The sequence below is a fragment of the Drosophila hydei genome, unplaced genomic scaffold, assembly GCF_003285905.1.
Source record: "Drosophila hydei strain 15085-1641.00,03,60 unplaced genomic scaffold, DhydRS2 tig00008121-arrow-pilon, whole genome shotgun sequence".
Taxonomy (NCBI): Eukaryota; Metazoa; Arthropoda; class Insecta; order Diptera; family Drosophilidae; genus Drosophila; species Drosophila hydei.
Window position 1 is genome coordinate 1,009,222 of NW_022045832.1, and position 19,537 is coordinate 1,028,758.

The 19,537-nt window shown below is 41.2% G+C and overlaps 5 protein-coding genes across 8 annotated transcripts; 3 read left to right on the forward strand and 2 right to left on the reverse strand.

Annotated features, from left to right (window-relative positions):
• On the forward strand, positions 1-6,264 carry LOC111596496 (unconventional myosin-Ia). Of its 4 annotated transcripts, XM_030224950.1 has the most exons (18): positions 2-54; positions 351-559; positions 615-730; positions 784-1,840; positions 1,904-1,967; positions 2,083-2,096; positions 2,174-2,258; positions 2,322-2,416; positions 2,480-2,627; positions 2,688-3,010; positions 3,073-3,320; positions 3,382-4,078; positions 4,173-4,232; positions 4,332-4,663; positions 4,727-4,862; positions 4,981-5,133; positions 5,192-5,319; positions 5,379-6,264. In XM_030224950.1, the coding sequence occupies exons 2-18, from the start codon at positions 455-457 to the stop codon at positions 5,500-5,502; spliced, it is 3,885 nt and encodes a 1,294-aa protein (XP_030080810.1). In that variant the 5' UTR covers positions 2-54; positions 351-454; the 3' UTR covers positions 5,503-6,264. The 4 variants fall into 4 exon arrangements, with proteins under 4 accessions (XP_030080811.1, XP_030080810.1, XP_023170143.2 ...); XM_030224951.1 differs by lacking the exon at positions 4,173-4,232 and having other exon boundaries at positions 1-54; positions 5,379-5,502; XM_030224952.1 differs by lacking the exons at positions 2-54; positions 351-559; positions 615-730; positions 784-1,840; positions 2,083-2,096.
• Positions 6,265-6,784: 520 nt separating this feature from the next.
• LOC111596499 (4-coumarate--CoA ligase 1) lies at positions 6,785-9,296 on the reverse strand. The gene is made up of 4 exons (XM_023310760.2): positions 9,045-9,296; positions 7,973-8,649; positions 7,739-7,898; positions 6,785-7,677 (listed from the first exon to the last, which is right to left on the reverse strand). The coding sequence occupies exons 2-4, from the start codon at positions 8,641-8,643 to the stop codon at positions 6,874-6,876; spliced, it is 1,635 nt and encodes a 544-aa protein (XP_023166528.2). The 5' UTR covers positions 8,644-8,649; positions 9,045-9,296; the 3' UTR covers positions 6,785-6,873.
• Positions 9,297-9,406: 110 nt separating this feature from the next.
• Positions 9,407-11,027, forward strand: LOC111596502 (mitogen-activated protein kinase p38a-like). Its single transcript, XM_023310763.2, has one exon. It carries the CDS (start codon positions 9,856-9,858, stop codon positions 10,954-10,956), a length of 1,101 nt encoding a protein of 366 aa, XP_023166531.1. The 5' UTR covers positions 9,407-9,855; the 3' UTR covers positions 10,957-11,027.
• Positions 11,028-11,307: 280 nt separating this feature from the next.
• LOC111596501 (serine--tRNA synthetase-like protein Slimp) lies at positions 11,308-12,882 on the forward strand. The gene has a single exon (XM_023310762.2). It carries the CDS (start codon positions 11,465-11,467, stop codon positions 12,863-12,865), a length of 1,401 nt encoding a protein of 466 aa, XP_023166530.2. The 5' UTR covers positions 11,308-11,464; the 3' UTR covers positions 12,866-12,882.
• A 112-nt stretch (positions 12,883-12,994) lies between these two features.
• LOC111596500 (anosmin-1) lies at positions 12,995-19,458 on the reverse strand. Its single transcript, XM_023310761.2, has 7 exons — positions 19,173-19,458; positions 15,005-15,616; positions 14,827-14,945; positions 14,577-14,773; positions 14,141-14,502; positions 13,951-14,017; positions 12,995-13,185 (listed from the first exon to the last, which is right to left on the reverse strand). Exons 2-7 carry the CDS (start codon positions 15,577-15,579, stop codon positions 13,009-13,011), a joined length of 1,497 nt encoding a protein of 498 aa, XP_023166529.2. The 5' UTR covers positions 15,580-15,616; positions 19,173-19,458; the 3' UTR covers positions 12,995-13,008.
• Positions 19,459-19,537: the final 79 nt, after the last annotated feature.

The window sequence follows — 19,537 nt, forward strand, 5'->3', positions numbered from 1 at the left end:
AGTACCGTTGTGCATTGCATTTCGCTACAAAATGCCCAAATATTGTGTGAAAAGGTAAACAAAGTTATTGTAGTGATAAAGTGTTCGAAATAAAAACATATCAATCCGGTGAATTTTAGCTAAGCAACATAACAGATACTTTTATTAATAACGGCATGATTTAATCAATCTAATAGCCTATGTGAATGTATTACACACTGTTGCTGCCTTTGCTGAGGCTGAAAATTAAAATCAATAATTCAATCAGAAAATCAAAACACGAATTTGACCAAATGCATACACAGAGCTTATGATAATTTATGCAAATATGCCACATTTGTAATGTTTCTCTGTTGTCTTTGCCTTTGCAGTTGCAGTTGATAAATTCAAATGTTTTGCTTTGCATTTGCATTTGTTGTTGTTGCTGTTGCTGTTCTTACTGCCGTACACGTTGTCAGGGCTTGGACAAGGCAAAATGGAACAGGAGATTGGTACCTGGGACTCAGTGCTGCTAGAAAACCTGTCCGAGGACAGCTTCATAAGCAACATACATCAGCGTTACAAGCGCGATCATATATATGTAAGTAATTCAATCGGTCCAGAGTATCAAAGTTATATTGTTCCTTGCTTTATAGACCTACATTGGAACTTCTGTTGTGGCTTTAAATCCATATCATCACATATCTGAGCATTCTTTGGAAAATATTCGCAAATATGGCAATAAGGGCATTTTTCAGTTGCCACCACACATGTAAGTGGGTTTGTTTTTATACGGTTCTCTTTCATAAATAAAATAATTGACAGATATGGGCTTACCAATTTGGCTTACCAGTCTCTTAAGGATCAGAGCGAGGATCAGTGCGTGTTGCTCACTGGCGAAGGAGGTGCTGGCAAAACAGAGACCTTTAAAATGATTGTCAATTTTCTAACACACATACAGGACCGGGGGATGTGCTCCGGCACTCCTAATGCATTGCGTAAGCAGTCCTCGACTAGCTCAACGAGCGGTATGGTTATGCATGCTCACAGGCGGGCCTCCAGTAGCTGCTCGGGTACCGCCAATTTCATCATATGTAAAAACAATGCAGCTTCAGGTCCAAGCCAAGGCAGCGCATGTAATTCCCGACGCCAGTCACCATCACCGGGCCCGGGACCAGGTCCGTCACAGCGATCACGTACGCGTGCGGACAGCATCGAGCGTCAAGCCAGACGCAATATGCGTGAAAAAATCGTTGATTTTGACTTTTCGCATCACAAGAGCTCCGAAAATATAACCATGCTGCTGGAATCAGCCGCTGCACATGCCCATCTGCATCCAACGAAATCATGCTTTAAGCACCAGCAAACTCAAGCAAGCACCTGCACTGCCACTTATGGACCCACGGCCGTAACGCCTTCGAAAACGGGTTCATCCAGCACATCACCTAAGTATTTGCACAGCGGCTGCCGTCAGTGCGGCCACAGCAAATGCACGCGCGCTCAGAGCTTGGAAAAAGATGAACGTGAAGCTGCTATTATATTGCTGCGGGGCAGCAATAATCGCCTCTCCACCGCCCACCAATTGCAGCAACCACAGCGCGGTAGCTGCTCGAATCTGGTACGGCAGCATTCAACCGAAAGCCAATCGGAGCGACAGATGTCCATGGGCTCCACACAACGTATTTCGCTGTACGATGCTCACAAGCTAAGTAAAGTTCTCGGCAGTACCACTGTCTCGCCCACGCCCTCGGCTAGCTCCTCGCTGCATCGACGCCACAAGTCACCTAACCAGCGGCTGCGCGAATGCGTCACCTGCGCAGATGTCTTCCTTGAGGCCATGGGCAATGCCTGCACATTAAAGAATAACAACTCTAGCAGATATGTGGGTTGCTTATGTTCCCTAGTTTATGGTTGATTATTTTATCTAGCTATTGCATGCTTTCAGGGTAAACTATTTGACATTGAAATCGACTTCAAGGGTGATCCCATGGGCGTGCACATAACACACTGTAAGTAACTATGGGTAGACTTTTCTTAATATTATTGTAGTAAATTGGATTAACTATAGATTTTACATTAACTATATAATTTTATGCAATTGTTTCCATGCCGAACTCAAAAAAGATATGCTGGAAAAGGTTTGAATTGCTTCATATATCAATTATTAGTAATCTATTGACTCTCTATTAATAATTGACTCATTTTCTTTACACAGACACGCATCACGGATACTATGATTGGCGAGCGCAATTTTCACATTTTCTATCAATTGCTGTTAGGTGCTGATCTCCAATTGCTAAGTGAGTTGTGTCTATAGTACACACCTTAATTTGTGAATTAGTTAATAATTGTTTGTCTTTAAGAATCTCTAAAGCTCTTTCGCAATGTGGAAAAATATGAGCTGCTTCGTAATACTAGTGCCATGGAAGAGGACCGTGCCAATTTTCACTACACTAAGGTCAGTTAAAAGTCATATATATTTATAAGAGCAGGCTAATAACAACCGAATTGTCTTTTACAGCGCTCTCTCGATGTTCTTGGTTTGAGCTGTGATGAAATTAACTCAATTTTTCGGGTTATTGCGGTCGTCTTAAAGTTGGGCAACTTTATTTTTGTGCCAGTAACCAACATTGATGGAACTGAAGGCTGTCAGGTTTCAAATGTCTATGGTACGTTTGCTTTCAATGATAGAAACAAAATCTTTCATATAATACCCTTGTCCTTTGTAGAAGTTCAAGAGACGGCGCAGCTGCTAAATTTGGAAGCTCAAATATTAATCAATTGTCTGACGAGAGCGAATAGCACGAGTAGTACACAAGAGGATGTGGGCTGTGAAATGGACGCTAGACAGGCAACCAGCAATCGCAACACACTCTGTCGGACGCTCTACAGTCGTCTATTTACTTGGCTGGTAAATAAGATTAATGAAACGATGAAGTCTACGCAGCGAGAAAAGAATCTCGCTCTGTTGGATTTTTATGGTTTTGAGGTGTTGGATCATAATTCTTTTGAGCAATTCGCTATTAACTACAGTGCCGAGAAAATACATCAGGCAAGACACATAGTCACACAAGATTAAGATATTCTGACTTACTTTTTGTTCATCTCAATTAGAACTTTGTTTTTAATGTGCTGCGCTCAGAGCAGGAGCTGTATTTACGCGAGGGCTTGGAATGGTCACGCATCGATTACTTTGACAACGAGTCCATATGTGAGCTAATTGATAAGCCTAGCTATGGTATCCTTAGTCTAATCAACGAATCACATCTAAATAACAACGAGGCGCTCCTGCTGCGTATACAGCAATGCTGTGCAGGCCATCCAAATTTTATGACGAGCGGCAGCAATTCAATGTGCTTTCAGTGAGTCCGTTTATGAAATGATAGAGCCTAATTAAAAAATATATATTTGCTTTATTCACAGAATTCGTCACTTTGCCAATGTTGTTAACTATTCCATTCATCGTTTTCTGGAGAAGAATTCAGACATGCTGCCCAAGTATATAAGCGCTGGCTTTTATCAGAGTCAATTGGCGTTAGTGCAAAGTCTTTTCCCGGAAGGCAATCCTCGGCGACAGGCTAGCAAAAAGCCAACAACGCTTAGCACCAATATACGCACTCAGCTCCAAACATTGTTGGCCATTGTGAAGCATCGTCGTGCTCATTATGTCTTTTGCATTAAGCCCAACGAGTGCAAGCAGTCAAATCACTTTGATATGGCCTTAGTACAGCATCAAGTGCGCTATATGTCGCTCATGCCGCTCGTGCATTTGTGCCGCACAGGACACTGCTACCATTTGCCGCATGTCAAGTTCTTTCAACGCTATAAACTGCTCAATAGTTTGACTTGGCCGCACTTTCACGGTGGCAGCCAAGTAGAGGGTATTGCTCTTATTATAAGAAATCTGCCTTTACCCTCGGCCGAGTTTACGCTCGGCACCAAAAATGTGTTCGTGCGTAGTCCGCGCACTGTCTACGAGCTGGAACAGTTTCGTCGGCTAAGGATTTCCGAGCTGGCCGTACTTATACAGAAGATGTTTCGTATGTATCATGCCAGAAAGATATATAGGCGCATGCGACACAGCCAAATGGTCATCTCGAGTGCCTGGCGCACGTGGCGTGTAAGTAGTGGCTGCACTGCGTTATTTGCATGCCAAACTATTATAATTTTTGTACATATTTATATTAATTTTTATTATTTCTATATTTATATAGGAGTGCCGTTTCGGCATTCCCTTCACGGGCCGTAGGCATTTGTGGAGTTTATATCGTGTTGTAAGCATTGCATGTTATTATTCCCACTCTCATACCCATTAACCTAGTAAAATATTAATGCTATATGAATACTTATGGCCTGTTGATTGATTCTGGCAGGCACGTGAGGAGTATCGCACTTTGAAGTACAAGCGCCAAGTTAAATGGGCCGTCGACGTCATTGCTCGGTATTATCACCAGTGGAAGATACGACAGTATTTGCTCACCATTCCGTTGCGCCTGCCACCAAATACATTGAGTCCACTCTCGTCCGAATGGCCAACGGCTCCCGGCTTTTTATCGGATGCATCCCGTCTGCTGCGAGCGATTTATCATCGTTGGAAATGTTACATATATCGCAATTCGTTCGATCAAACGGCACGCAATCGCATGAGAGAAAAAGTTACTGCCAGCATTATATTTAAGGATCGCAAGGCTTCCTATGCTCGCAGGTATGCCTTTTAGTGTTCACTAAACGATTATAAAGCTATTGTTAATCATTCTTTGGCTTTCAGCGTGGGTCATCCGTTTGTGGGCGATTATGTGCGATTGCGACACAATCAACAGTGGAAAAAGATATGTGCCGAAACGAATGATCAGTATGTTGTCTTTGCCGATATCATAAACAAGATAGCGCGTTCCAGCGGCAAAGTATGTTTGTAAACTATAATCTCCTTTATTATATTATTATTTATTATTTATACTTATCCCTTCTAATGTATAAATAATATATACTTATAGATAAAAATAATTGTATATCCGTTTTCAGTTTGTGCCAATCTTGCTGGTGCTGTCCACGTCATCACTGCTCTTGCTCGACCAGCGTACGCTGCAAATTAAGTACAGAGTGCCTGCTTCGGAGATTTATCGCATGTCTCTAAGCCCCTATCTAGATGATATTGCTGTATTTCATGTGAAAGCGGTAGATTTAAATGAGATTCAATTTTTAATTAGGCTAATGAATTTTCTTTGCTATACAGTCGGAGTTTGGCCGGAAGAAAGGTGATTTTGTGTTCCAAACGGGCCATGTCATCGAAATTGTTACCAAGATGTTTCTAGTGATACAAAATGCGACTGGCAAGCCCCCAGAGATACACATAAGTACAGAGTAAGTATATAATAGATGTATTATACGTTTAATTTGACAATTATTTTATTTCATTACAGATTCGAAGCAAATTTTGGCCAACAAACGGTCATCTTCTCATTCAAATATGGCGGCTTATCCGATTTGGCACAAGGGCCGCCGAAAGTCACGCGCAAGGCAAATCGCATGGAAATCATTGTGTGATGATACAGTCTTTGGCATGATCAGAGGGTCCGGTCAGTTAGGAACTCAAGTTTTTAAGAAATATATTTATTTCCAAACAATCCGCATGTACTTTTTAGGTCTCTTGACTTGGTCCCAGGGACCACAAAAAACAATTTTAGCAATATTTACATACACTCAAATCCACTCACTCTCACACATACACACACTGACTCAAATAATATAATAATTTTGCTCACAACTGACAATCAGTCTCACAAATTCGATGTCAAAATTGTGCCAAAACGAGGGAGAAAGAAGAGAAGCAGTTATAGCTAATTTTAAACAGCACCATTTCTTTGATATATTTAAGTACTAACTAACGAAATGAACAACTGAATTTATTTAACTAATTTCTCGAACTAGGTTTAGTTGTAAGTCAAGCACCAAGTCGATTAACATTGCAACAAACAAAGCTACGTTAGAAACGTGGCACAGAGAAGCGTTAGACATTTTACACAAAATACGATACTTACGATATTTCCGTTATAGAAACCAAGGCATTTCTCTTACATTTAAGGTTTCATACACAATAATTAGTGAACTAATGCTAGAGAACTCAGACAAACATATATAGCTCTATATATTTACCAAACACAATATAAATCTGCGCCTCAAAAACCAGTGAAAGAGATAGGAAAAACAGACAAATTAATTCAACAAAAAACTCTTTCTCAGATTGTTAATTAGGAAAACTATTTACAAGTCAGAACATGTAGTTAAATATTTAAAAAATATATACACATACATATACATATATAATGGAAAATACGTTTATATACGTTTATGGAGACGGAAACCGAAACAATATGAAACCAATTGAAAACCAAAAAGAAAATTATACGAATGTTTGTTATAAGAGTTGATCGTGCTTACATATATTATGATGATATAGTATATATGTATGTAGTTGTTTATATAAGTAACTTGTTATTGATAGCTCAGACAGACTTCAAATGTAATTAACGCGTGGCTATATAGTTGAATTTCAATAATTGCATGATGATATTATAACAAAGCGATCAATGTGTGTATATTACCGACTAATTAGTAGGTAGTAACACGATTCCGAATATGTGTGTATGTATGGAATAGTTTTTATTTAGATTTAAATAAAATACAAAACTTTAAAAAAGCCAAATACAGAGAAGTATAAATATAAATATGTATACATATATATATATTTAAAAACACAATCCAACAATTTGGTATTTTTATATAACGAAATGAAGCGACAATTACAAAGTTTAGAATTAGTAAAGCGAACTTATGGTAAATTCTTTCAAAGTACAAAATTATTTCCTTAGCCTCACTTACGATGTTCGCTTAACGTAATTACACGGATCGAGAGGCCTACAATTTGGATTTTTGTTTCTTAAGCATATCGCGCAGGATGCGACGTAATATTTTGCCACTGGGATTTTTGGGTATCTCGTCCACAAAAACTACGCCACCGCGCAGACGTTTAGCGGGCGAGGCACGTTCATTCACAAAATTGATCACATCTTCCTCGGTGAGTTGGATATTCGACTGTTTAACCACAAATGCCATTGGTAGTTCGCCAGCCGCTTCATCCGGTTTGCCAATAACGGCAGCATCCTTAATCTTCTCATTGGTTAGCAGCAGTGCTTCTATTTCTGCCGGTGGCACCTGGAAGCCCTTATATTTGATGAGTTCCTTTATACGATCCACAATAAAGAACTCAAGAGAATCGTCATAATAGCCAATATCACCAGTGTGTAACCAGCCGTCCTGAATGGCGGTCTCTGTGGACTTCCTGTCGCCAATGTAACCCTTCATAATGCCATCGCCCTTAAAGCAAAGCTCGCCACGCTCGTTCGGTCCCAGAATTTTGCCAGTGTCCGGATCAACGACCTTGGCATAGATGCCAACCTTTAGTACGCCAACGCTACCTGGCTTGCAGAAATCATCGGTTTGCACTAGAACGCTCAGAGTCGATTCGCTAAGACCGTAACCCTGGCGAATGAATGGTACACCAATTCGCTCCTTGATCTGATCTTCTGTTTCACGACTGAGGGGTGCAGCACCGCAGAGTAAAACCATTAACGAAGACAGATCATATTTATCTACAATGGGATGCTTCGCCAAGAAGACCATAAGTGGGGGCACCATAAAGGCCATCATGACACGGTATTTCTGTAAAATTAAAGTGGAATCATAGTTTGTCTCCATTAAATATGAGCAGTCGTTTAGCTACCTCAATGGCGGAGAGAAACAGGTTCTCTTCGAATTTGGGCAAATATACTAGTCGCGTGCCCATGGTTGCCGTTGTGACCAGCGTCAGGCAGCCAAAAGCATGGAACCACGGAATGACAGTAAGTAGCGTGATCTCGTTGAATGGTATCATAGTTGGCTGGCTGTAGATGAAGGCAATAAAATCAATAATTTACCGTTTAAATGAAAAATTAGTTTAAAAAATCAATGAACATACATTTGCGAATCGATCGTGGCCAATAAATTGAACTGTGTCAACTGAACGCCCTTAGGCAGACCAGTGGTGCCCGAGGAGCACACAATTAGGGCCACATCCTCGGTTTTGTTTGCCAAAGGTGAGGTAAAATCTGGTTTTGTTTTATACTTGTCATTGTTCATTAACTCCATGAAGGAATATACTTTTGGATGATTCGTGGAGGTTCCGCTCAGCGCAATAACAGCTTTGACAAACTTATTCTGTTTGGCCACTTTGGCAATGCGGTCAACGGTGATCTTTGAGGCGAATATGATTTTTGGATGCGATAAATTGATGGCATGATCTACCTCACGATCGGAGTAGGTGACATTTAGAGGCGCCACAGTTGCACCCACAGCGAATCCTGCAAACATGGCTACGGCAAAGCTCACGCTATTTTCACTGGACAGCCCAATGACATCGTTGTGCTTTATGCCGAGTTTCTGGAGGATTTGGGCCAATCTTACAATCGAATCGTACATAAACTTTGCGCTATATTCAGTGCCACTGACGGCATCAATTATAACCGTTTGGTCGCCAAAGCTTTTGTATTTATCCATTATCAACTGTCCCAAAGAGTGATAATTCTGCGCATCCTGCACATGTATCGGGCCGCCATAAACTACATTACCGGGCAACAATGTTGAAGTCATTGTGAGCTGCAAATAAACATGCTCGATTAGTATTTACGTAAAGTGTACTCAAGGGTGGATTCCTTAATAGACGCAACCCCTTGAATAAATTTGCTTAAATTTTCTGGTATTTTTTCATTATGATAATAAACTTTGAACTTGCTTAATCTTATCGAGGATTGAAAGTTACTAAAAAATATTCTGCCTGAGTTTATAGATTTGTAAACTTTGCTATCTACGGTAAGCACTCTGCATGAATATTTGAGATTAAAAGCCGCTCCAAAGGTCAACGGTTGCCCCCTGAGAAGTGTTTTTAATGGCATCCGATTTTGAACAGTTTTGCTTTCACTAACGCCAATTGTTTTTAATTGTTAGCATTTGAAATATGCAAATATAAAAAAAAATTATATTTGTCTACTTACTTAACAGATTTTTCTAATTACAACTTGAAGAGAGAATTGGCACACTCTGTCCTAGTGCGGCTTCAATAACCAACTGTTCTTGACGCAAAAAGCACAGTTCTAATAATTTAGCTTTTACGCCGAGATTAGATTTTTGCTTTTGATAAGTTTAAGGTAATACGCGCAGGCGCTTGAGGTACCTTCGTTCTTATTTTGCATTTAAAGTATATATAGACCTACATAGATATTTATTCTATGGACAAACCCACTTTTCAAATGTAATAGTTGAGAGAAAGAGCGAGGTGAGAGCCGCTTCATGTAATATTTTAAGCATGTTTACACTTGAATCAGCTGCTTAAGTTTGATGTGCTTTGGCAACGCTAAAACAAATTTATCGATATATCGATTGCTTTAATTGCTATTGTTTTGTGGAATTGAATATGAGCGAGGCAACAACGAACATGTTGGCCGCTTTTTTGGTATTCAGTTGTAGTGTACTGACTTTATATGAAGTAAAAATATATTTTAATGAAATATGATGAGAATCACTAAGATAATTTGTAGTACAAACTCCTAGAAAGTTTGTTTACGCCACATATATCATTCGATGGCCAGCCGTAGAGCATTGCGAATTCGCCCTGATTTCGAATATGTTCTGATGAGTGTACCACCGCCCATAAATTGGTAACAACATGCATTCAGTGTTTGGAAGCTTTCTGTTAGAACTGATATTTCTCAAGTTCTGACTGTAGAGCCAAGATAACACTAATCAGTTGATATTCGTATTGGGAGCTGTGAATTCAACAAATATTTCTTTACAACCATTGTTAAAATGAGTGCTAGTAAAACAAAAAAATTTTACAAATTGGACATAAATCGTACGGAATGGGAAGTTCCAGAAATATATCAGGAATTGCATCCAGTGGGCTCTGGTGCATATGGACAAGTGTGCAAGGCCAGAATCCGTGGTACCAACACAGATGTCGCCATTAAAAAGTTATCACGTCCCTTCCAATCAACGGTGCACGCCAAGCGAGCATATCGAGAATTAATGCTATTGAAGCATATGGATCACGAAAATGTTATCGGTTTGTTGGACATTTTTCATCCGCATCCACCGGACGCAACTTTAGAAGACTTTCAGCACGTATATCTGGTAACTCATTTGATGGGTGCGGATCTGAACAACATTATAAAGATGCAGAATCTATCTGATGATCATGTTCAGTTCTTGGTATACCAAATACTACGCGGCCTGAAGTACATACACAGCGCTGGCGTTATTCATCGGGATCTAAAGCCGTGCAACATTGCGGTTAACGAGGACTGCGAGTTGCGTATCCTGGATTTCGGGCTGGCAAGACCAACTGAGTTCGAGATGACGGGCTACGTGGCCACGCGTTGGTATCGTGCTCCTGAAATTATGCTCAACTGGATGCATTACAGTCAGACTGTCGATATTTGGTCAGTGGGCTGTATCATGGCAGAGCTGATCACGCGACGCACACTTTTCCCAGGCACTGATCACATACATCAGCTCAATTTGATCATGGAAATGTTGGGCACACCGCCCGATGATTTCATGCAGAAGATCTCCTCTGACAACGCACGAAATTATATCAACTCGCTGCCGCCAACGAAACGAAAGGACTTTAAAGTTGTTTTTAAGAATGCCAATCCTCTGGCTATTGATTTGCTAGAGAAGATGCTGGAACTGGATGCGGATAAACGTATAACAGCCGAGGAAGCGCTTGCTCATCCATATTTACAAAAATATGCAGAACCAAGTGATGAACAAACATCTCCTTTGTACGATCAAAGCTTTGAAGAAAAGGATTTTTCATTGGAAAAGTGGAAAGAACTTGTTTACAAGGAAGTCGTCAATTTTAAACCTCCTGCATCATTTGCAGCAGTTTTGGAAAGTATTAAATGAAACATGATAACGCACGGACTGCAAAGTATTAGCCAAAAACATGCGTAGTTTTAATGCGTCTCAAAATCTAGCAGAAAACTTGTCCGTTAATTACTTTATGTACTAATATGTGATTCATATGCATATTTGAAAGTTCTTGTTTTGTATTTTACGTTATTACTTACGAAAAGTGTTTATTAAATGTTGTGTTTTTATATTCATTCATATTTTATTTTCATGGCTTTAACTTGTATTATTATGTGGTTTTATGTATACATATATGAATCTTATATTTTAGTATGTACAATTTTAAATGTTGTGCTTACAAAAATATCCGCTAGATCGCGCCACGATACAAATTTACTGATGGTATAACATATTTTTGACGTTTAACAGCACTATCGGCTTAACAGACTACTGGCTATGGCTATAGAAGAACAGCTGATGCGCGGGACTGAGGAGCTAAGATAACAGCTGAGCGGGATATATAAGCTTGTTTTTCTTCATTAACAACAAAAAGAAACTACTTATGTTAAGACTTCGCAATATTGTGGGACAATGCTTCATTCTGAGGCGACATATTTCAGCACTTTACATAACCGGTGACAAGGCAAACGAAAACTATGTAACCTTGCAACCATTTCTGGATTTTGCCGGCACATTCCGCGACAAAGTGGCTTTGCAGCAGAGCATCGCTAGCCGTGGTTTGAACATCAATCTGGAAACAGTGCTCACCAAATATGCAGCATATCAAACACAACAAAAACACTTACAACGATTGGAGGAAGAACGTGAAGTAGTAACCAAAGAGCTCAAATCGCTTACGAAATCAGGCGACTCAACGGAGTTGCTGGATAAATTACGGGCGCGTGGCAAACAGTTGCGCAACGATGTGAAATCGTTAAAGCAAAAACTATATCCGATCGAAGATGATTTTATCCATGACTTTTTGCATCTACCCAATGTGTTGCATGCGCATTGTCCACAAACGGATGTGGAAAAGCTCATTTATAGGCATAAGCCACCGCCGAACGCGGCACTGGTGGCAAACCACTTAGATCACAAGGATCTTGTGCATTTTATAGACAACAATCGTTACTACATGATGGAACAGGCGGCTCATTTTGATGTCGATGCCATGCAGGCAATGGCACGCTACTTCGTAACGAATGGCGACTTCGTCCAGACCTGCAATCCGGACTTTGTGCGCTGTGTGCTGCTGGAGGCCAATGCGACGCCGTTGACTCAATACCATCTGGTGCGCGAGGAACATTTGTTGAACAAACTGAATACTGCTTATCTAACAGGCGGTGGTGCATTCGAAAGTTTCCTCGGCACCATTACCAAGCTGAGCGTATATCCCTCAGTACTGCCACTGCGGTATGTCGCCTGTGGCCGCAGCTATAACCGCGAGGACGGTCTGGTCAATGGACCTACGCCAAGTCTGTACACAGCCACACAAACAAATGCGGTGCAAAGCTTTGTGGCAACCCAAACGGCTGAACAGGCTGACGCAGAACTGGAACAGGTGCTGAATCTGGCCATTAATTTTTACAAAGCACTCGATGTCCCCTTTCGCATTGTGTACGTTGCAGCAGCTAGCCTAACGCCTTCCGAGAGTTTGAGGGCCAGCATAGAGGTGTATGCGCCATCGCTTAAGCGTTACGTTTGCGTCGGACGAATCAGCAACTATGGAGATTATGTATCCAAGCGGATTCTCTTCAACACGCGCCGGGACAAGCACTACGACTTCTTACATCTGGTTGGCGGCCCTGTGCTGTACACCACACGGCTTATAGCGGCACTCATTGAGCTGGGCATCAAGCTGGAAGCCAATAAATTGCCCGGTGCTCTGCAACTAGGGCCCAGCTTGCAGGCAATGAACCAACATCAGCGAGATTTACAAGAGTTCAAAGATCTTTTTAAATAAATATGACCCCTCCACGTAAAACATTCAATGTTATTTTGCATACTTAGAGCTAATCATAAGTAAAAATTTAAGTCGGTACATACAATTATTTACAAGCTAGTTTAATCTCATGTTCTGCAACACGTCACATGCACAAGGTGCACTTACTCGCCGCATTTGATTTGCATTTTGGGAAAACGACTACGAAAGCTTTCACACTTGGGCGTTGTGAACGTAAATGGATGCCCATTGTCTTCCAGCACGGAATTTGGACTGGGTCGCAATGCTTTCAGCACGTACGTTGTATTGAATTTCAGTTTGCTAAACTCCTGTGAATCCTTCTGCAAAGAGGCAAAAAATTTAAATTTAAAATAATTCTTTGTCTGCAAGTTAAGTGACGTCCATACTCTATAGTTGCAAAAAGAACGATCATGAATCGTTGGAAAAAAATCACATTGAATGTTTTAAAGAGCAAACATTGAAGCATGCTCTAGACTACTTATCAGATTGCGGTCTATACAGACTGTAGATTGACTGAGCTGAAGTTTCTAAGTGCCAAAAAAAAAACAGGTTCTGGCTTCAAGTTTTGATTAGTATTTAGTTAATGCTGAATGGATGTGTACTGTACTTGTGCGAAAAATATTATTTACATATATATATATATATATATATATATATGTAAATAATATTTATATATATATATATATATATATATATATGTAAATAATATTTATATATATATATATATATATATATATTCACATTTATATTATTAAATTTACTTTCTCGAAACATGTTATTTAGAAAATGTAAAAATCTTGCAAAATTTCCAATACGAAAATTTCTTGGTACTGCGCTTTCTAATGTTTCATTGACACATTCTAATTGGCTTGGTACAGCAATTGAACCACGTACGTGGCGCCCTGTTCGAAAACGTGTTTCCCGTGTTAAACGGGAATAAATGAAACTTAAACCTCAACCTCAGCCGCAACCGAAACCCAATTGACCAAAAATGACAAATGATTTGTGTGTGTGTTTTGAAATGATTATTGAGGCACGAACCTAGCTCGTGGCATAGACTCCGCCCCTGCCCGCATTGTACTTACTTTGACGCGGATCGCGCTGAACTCTCGCTGTTCACAGTTCGTTTCTTGGGGGCACAGCTCGTATACCCTGAAATTAAATAATATACATATTTCACAAAATTGTTTATAAACAATCGAAATAACATGAATAACATATGTACAACACGGCGCAAATAAGCGATGGAGTCAAAGGGGGGTCTCCGACACTTACTTTTCCTTGTATGGCTGAAATCCCAAAATTTGCACAATCATGCCAAATTTCCGGTTCAAACGGAAACGTACTTCATAGGAGGTGCTGCCTTCATTAATGTTTATCGCTGGCGTGGAGCTGGTCTCCACTGCGGGGCTATGACTGTGGCTGTTCCCATGGCTGGGATGGTACTTGTGTCTGCTGTGGTGTGTGCTGCAGTCAAGTGGTGCCGCATACTCCAGCTCGTGTATCGGCAACGTTGTGTTGTACAACAACGACTTCTTCTCAGATTTCAGACGCTGCGATCCGCTTATGGACATCGCCTGCACTTGTATATAGTAGGAGGAGTTGGGCTGCAGTTTCTTAATCTCGAACTGATGCGTCTGCAAGTCAATAAAAATAAATATATACCTCAGCTATATACATGATTTAGTCGCAATCTAAGCAAGAGACTTACGTCCTTGACATAGGCTTCGTATGTTATGAGGGAGCCCTCCTTGCTGCTTACGTATAGGGACCAGATAATTTTATACTTTTCCACGGGTAGATTCGACTTGGAAGGACACCAAACGAGCTTGGCGCTCATATAGCGTCGTCCATCGTACTGCTGGGAGGTGATCTTCATAGCGTTGGGCGCCTTCGGTGGCTTAGGATCTGAAATGGTAATCCCTTAGGCTAGTTACATAGCGAATGCCCACAGAACTTACTACTGGGCAGGGTGAAGGCATGCGAGGGCTGTGAGTAGCCGCGGAATCCGAATGCATTCACTGCTGCCACACGCACCTGATACCAGCGACCGGGTCGGATATTGAAGAATATATCCATGCTAGGGAGATTGTTGATGTGTTTATGCGGCTTCGATATGATCGTGGAATGAGTACCTACAATTTGTTGCGTCCGTCTGTTGTCTCCAGTATCTTTTCGACCTGCTGCGACTGCCACATGCCCATCTTGCGTGGCGTAAAGATGCGTCCAATGTGCGAACGAACCTCCACATGGAAGTAATACGGCAGCAGCGACGACTCAATGGTCAGCTCCACCTTGTGGCTGCGTGGTAGCTTGTAGCGCAAGATCTTCGGTATGGGTGGCAGCTGGCTGGCATTGCGCACGCCCACTGGCTCGGCGCAGATGGGGCCGCACGCGGATACACAACACTTGTGTACCTCGATGCAGTCGTTGTCGTAGGCACAATTATCCAAACACAAGAGGCGCGCCTGCCGGGCGAGCAGCGTGCTGCTGGGGCAGCTGCCAGCTCGCGGTGCACGCAACAGCTCCAATTTGCACTGATCGAGACATCGCTGCGTTTTAGTGCTATTTTCGCAGCGGGCCAGACACTGCAGCTCGATGATCTTCTCCTTGATGTCGGTGCTGTCGCGATGCTGGCGTTGATACATGGATATGGTTGCATTCGCGGCACGGCTGCCCAGCAGTGCCAGCGCCAGCGCCAACATGATCAGCATCTTGATCTTTAGGGTGGCTTGAGCACTTGATGCCAATCTACAATAAATGTTTGCCACATGAGCATATCTCCTTCTCTCTCTCTCTCTCTCTCACTCTCTCTCTCTCTCTCTCCTTTCATATTTCTCGCTTAAACTTAACGCATTCCGTGCATTCATAATTAACAGCATTTATGTGTGTTGATTATGCTGAAGGATCGGTCGAACCGGTTTATTCCATTTTGCCTGACCAACTAACTAATCATTCTTTGCATTTGAGCCCCGCTAGCCATCGTCCCAACTCCAAGGTGGAAGCAATGAAAATGCAAAAATACATAAATGTATCTCAAGCTCTTGACAGGACTTCAAAGCGCGCATCACGGTGCGTGCCATGAACGCAACGGACAGATAGACAAACTGCGAGATTTTTTCAACATTTTCTCCCTACTGACTGCAATGATACCCTAGTAAATACAAGCAAATTTTTATATGCATCAGTTTATGCGTAAATTTTGTGTTAACTCAGCCTAAAGGGATAGCGGCATCTAAGAAGCTTGGAGACAGCTAAATTGCTTTGTTGCTATTTAACCTGCACTTTAATTATTAAAAATAACAAAAGGATATTTTAAATATATGTCTACTTCGTCCGTACTTTGAAATCTTATATTTTTTTCGTATTATTCAAGCTAAATGTCTTCATTTTCTCAGTCAAAAATTGCAAGTGATGAAATTATTTTTTTCATTAAAAAATTAAAAAAAAGTTTTAAGAATTCGAAAAATATTACAAAGACTAAAAAGGATAACGATTTGATCAACGATTCGAATTTCTGAAGATTTAAATTGTGAAACATCAACTGCAATACTTATTACAAAATAGAAAATCTACTATTCATATTCCATTAAACAATAATATAAACAATAAGAATTTAAGGCATATTGGGCTTATCTTTTATTTTTGGCTAATATACTCACAATGAGATATCATAGGCATACGTGTTCATATAAGGAAACAACTGGCCAGTGACGTCTAGAGATATTAATTACATTACAACTAAAAGCTGTCATTCCTGGTAGTTGAGAGATCATTGGTCAGTCTAAACGGCATTCCTTAGCGATCTGGCAATTGCTCGGAATTGGCAGCTTAGCCAACCTTTTTCAATTGGCATGTAGCTTGCGATCCACATAGGGTATTTAGCACGCAAATGGGAAACTAATGTTTTATGGTGCCCCATCTTCGTGTGCGTGCGTGTGTGTGTGCTGTTGCGTGTGAATGTGCAGCAAAGCAAAATAAAATCTTGAAAACTGCGGCTACGATGAATGTGCGCATGCAAGTGGATGTCACCAGATTCGCAGGCAGACACACACACACACGCAGCAGCCACCATATAGCCGGGCGGAGATCTCATCACAGAAGCCCAGTCAACCGACCGACCGACCGACCGACCAGCCAGCCAGCAGATGCCGCACATGCCAAGACGATACAGATACAGACACTCTGGGAGCAACGTAAGTGGCAGGTGGAGGGATGCGGGGAATGCGAACAGCAACAAACTATGGGAGAAGGAAGAGTAGGCGAGGGAAGGACGGGGGAGAAGGGCGGGGCGAGAACGCAGCCGCTATTGAGGGACATTAAGCGACAAATGAATGTGCGACGATCGGCGGCACCAAAAACAAAAAGCAACAACCACATTGCTGATGACAACAAGATGAAATGCACCAAGTTCCGCGGAACGCAAAATTTTGCAACAAAATTGGGCAGTAAAGCGAGCAAAAGCAGCTCTGTCATATGGAATGAACTGCACTGATGAGGCTAGTCGATGTTCCCAGCCAGGATGGCTGCCTGGCTGGCTGGTTGGCTGACTGGCTGACTGGCTGTCTGGTCCGCTGCTGCGTAGTGGCAATTAATTGCTTTTAACGATTCAAAAGCTCAAAATTATCTTTTTATGCTGCACACACACACACATGCACATATCAGAGCACACACACACACGCAGATGTGCGTATGTGTATATTGCAGCGATCTAAAAGATCCGGATCGATTTCGTTGACGTTGCTGCTGCTGCTGCTGCTATGATAAATCGCCGGTGGTAGTTGGCTCTGTTGTGGCTTTTGTTATATGGCTCCAGTCTCAGGCTCTGCGCTCTTCAGACCTTAGCACAATAGCTGAGCCAGAGGCTGCAACTGCAACAGCGACTGAGACCAGTGCCACTGGCGACAATGGCCAGCCAGCGAAGCATCAACAACAGTGTGTAATATGATGCAAATCGTTTAACACTTTGACCAACAACCAGCAACAACAACAGCGCATTGTTGCTGCTGCTGCTGCTGCTGCTCAAGTGCAGCGGCAGCAGCACATAAAAAGTGTTTACGTTTAAGTAAACGCAAGAAGAGCAAAGTAAACTGCTAAGCGGGGAGGTTGGATTCAATTTAGGGCTTACCATGACTAACGGATACTCTACAACTAAATACAAAATATTTTAAGGATGTAGCTTAGAATAAGATTCAATTTTAATTAAGCCTAAAAAAGAGCCCTATCAAGTATTTATGAAAAAAATAATAAATTAAATACAAGAATAATAATCTTAATATTAATAATAATATTATACATTATTATTTCAAGCAAGTCTAAGATTTTTTCAAATATTTTTTACTTGAAGAATTGAAATCTTCGAAACTAACTTTTTAGTTATGCTGCATTTAAGGCAGAAGTTTATGGCTTTTTATGTGCACTGCTATTAAAAATAATAATAATGGTCTATTCTAAAAAATAAACATAAAATGTTTATTACAAATTTCAATTTATGAAACACTAAAACATTGAATGCAGTCAAATATGCTCAAAGCAAATATTTCCTCATTTTTCATATTTAAAAAAAAAAACAAATAAACTATTTTAATTTAAAATAAAGTCATATTATTAAGTAACAAACTTTTAGCAATGATATATGAGTATAATATACAGATTCAGAATTCTCTCTGTTATTTCGAAAGTTCAAAATTGACAACGTTTATATTTGTTTTAGTTATGCACAGCAATTTATAATAATAATATTGGGTATCATTTTTTGTTTATTTTCTTTTTCAACATGGCTTATTTGTCATTGGAAACTCAGCGGGATCCATTTGCCATTTGTGGGTCTTTAACACTCAGCTGAGCATGTGCACAGGCGAGCGATGAATAGCTGAAACAAGAGGTTTCAAATTCTAGTCTCTAATTTTGCAGTTGTTCACAAAGTTCAGGTTCGAGGCATTGGATACAATGGGATACGACAATGGGTACCTCATTACTTCCGTTGCAAAGGGTATGGCGGTGTAGACTTTGCCATGGACGGCAAACAGGGCAGAGCCGATGGACATGGAGCGCTGACAAGTAAGTGTTGCCTGCCATGGCCATTGCCTATGTGGCGTTGCATGTCACCATGGCATCCCCATCTTCAGCTACCCCAGCTACCCGCTGCCCCGGCCCACTTACACTTACCCCCACCGATTGCCGCAATTAGCACGAAGGCAATCTCATTTTACGCCGACCAAATTGCGCAAATGGCAAGCAAACGAGCAGAGCAGAGCAGTGCAGAGCACATCAGAGCAGTGTGTTTTGTTTTTGTTTTCGTACTTACACTTGACGCACAATAAGCGAAATACTGCTGGCAACCACCGCAAGCCACGAGCACTGAACACCGAAGTTGGCACTTGCTCCAACACCACCACCCAAAACGCCAACAATTTGGCAACACCCCGAACAACACTGTGCGTAGGGCTTTTTCCCTGCGATCGATCGACTGTCGCTCGTGCGCTATTAGCTAATGAAGTTTCGACTTAAACTGTTCGGTTATGAGTTTGTTGTTGCTACGACTGCAACTGCTCCTTAATATAATTTCTTATACTCGCGCGACCGTCGCGTTGCACCCGCAAAGACTGACTGACACACTGAGCGAACAGCCAATTGCATTGCGTCTGGATGCTGAACAGCCGAACATGCTTC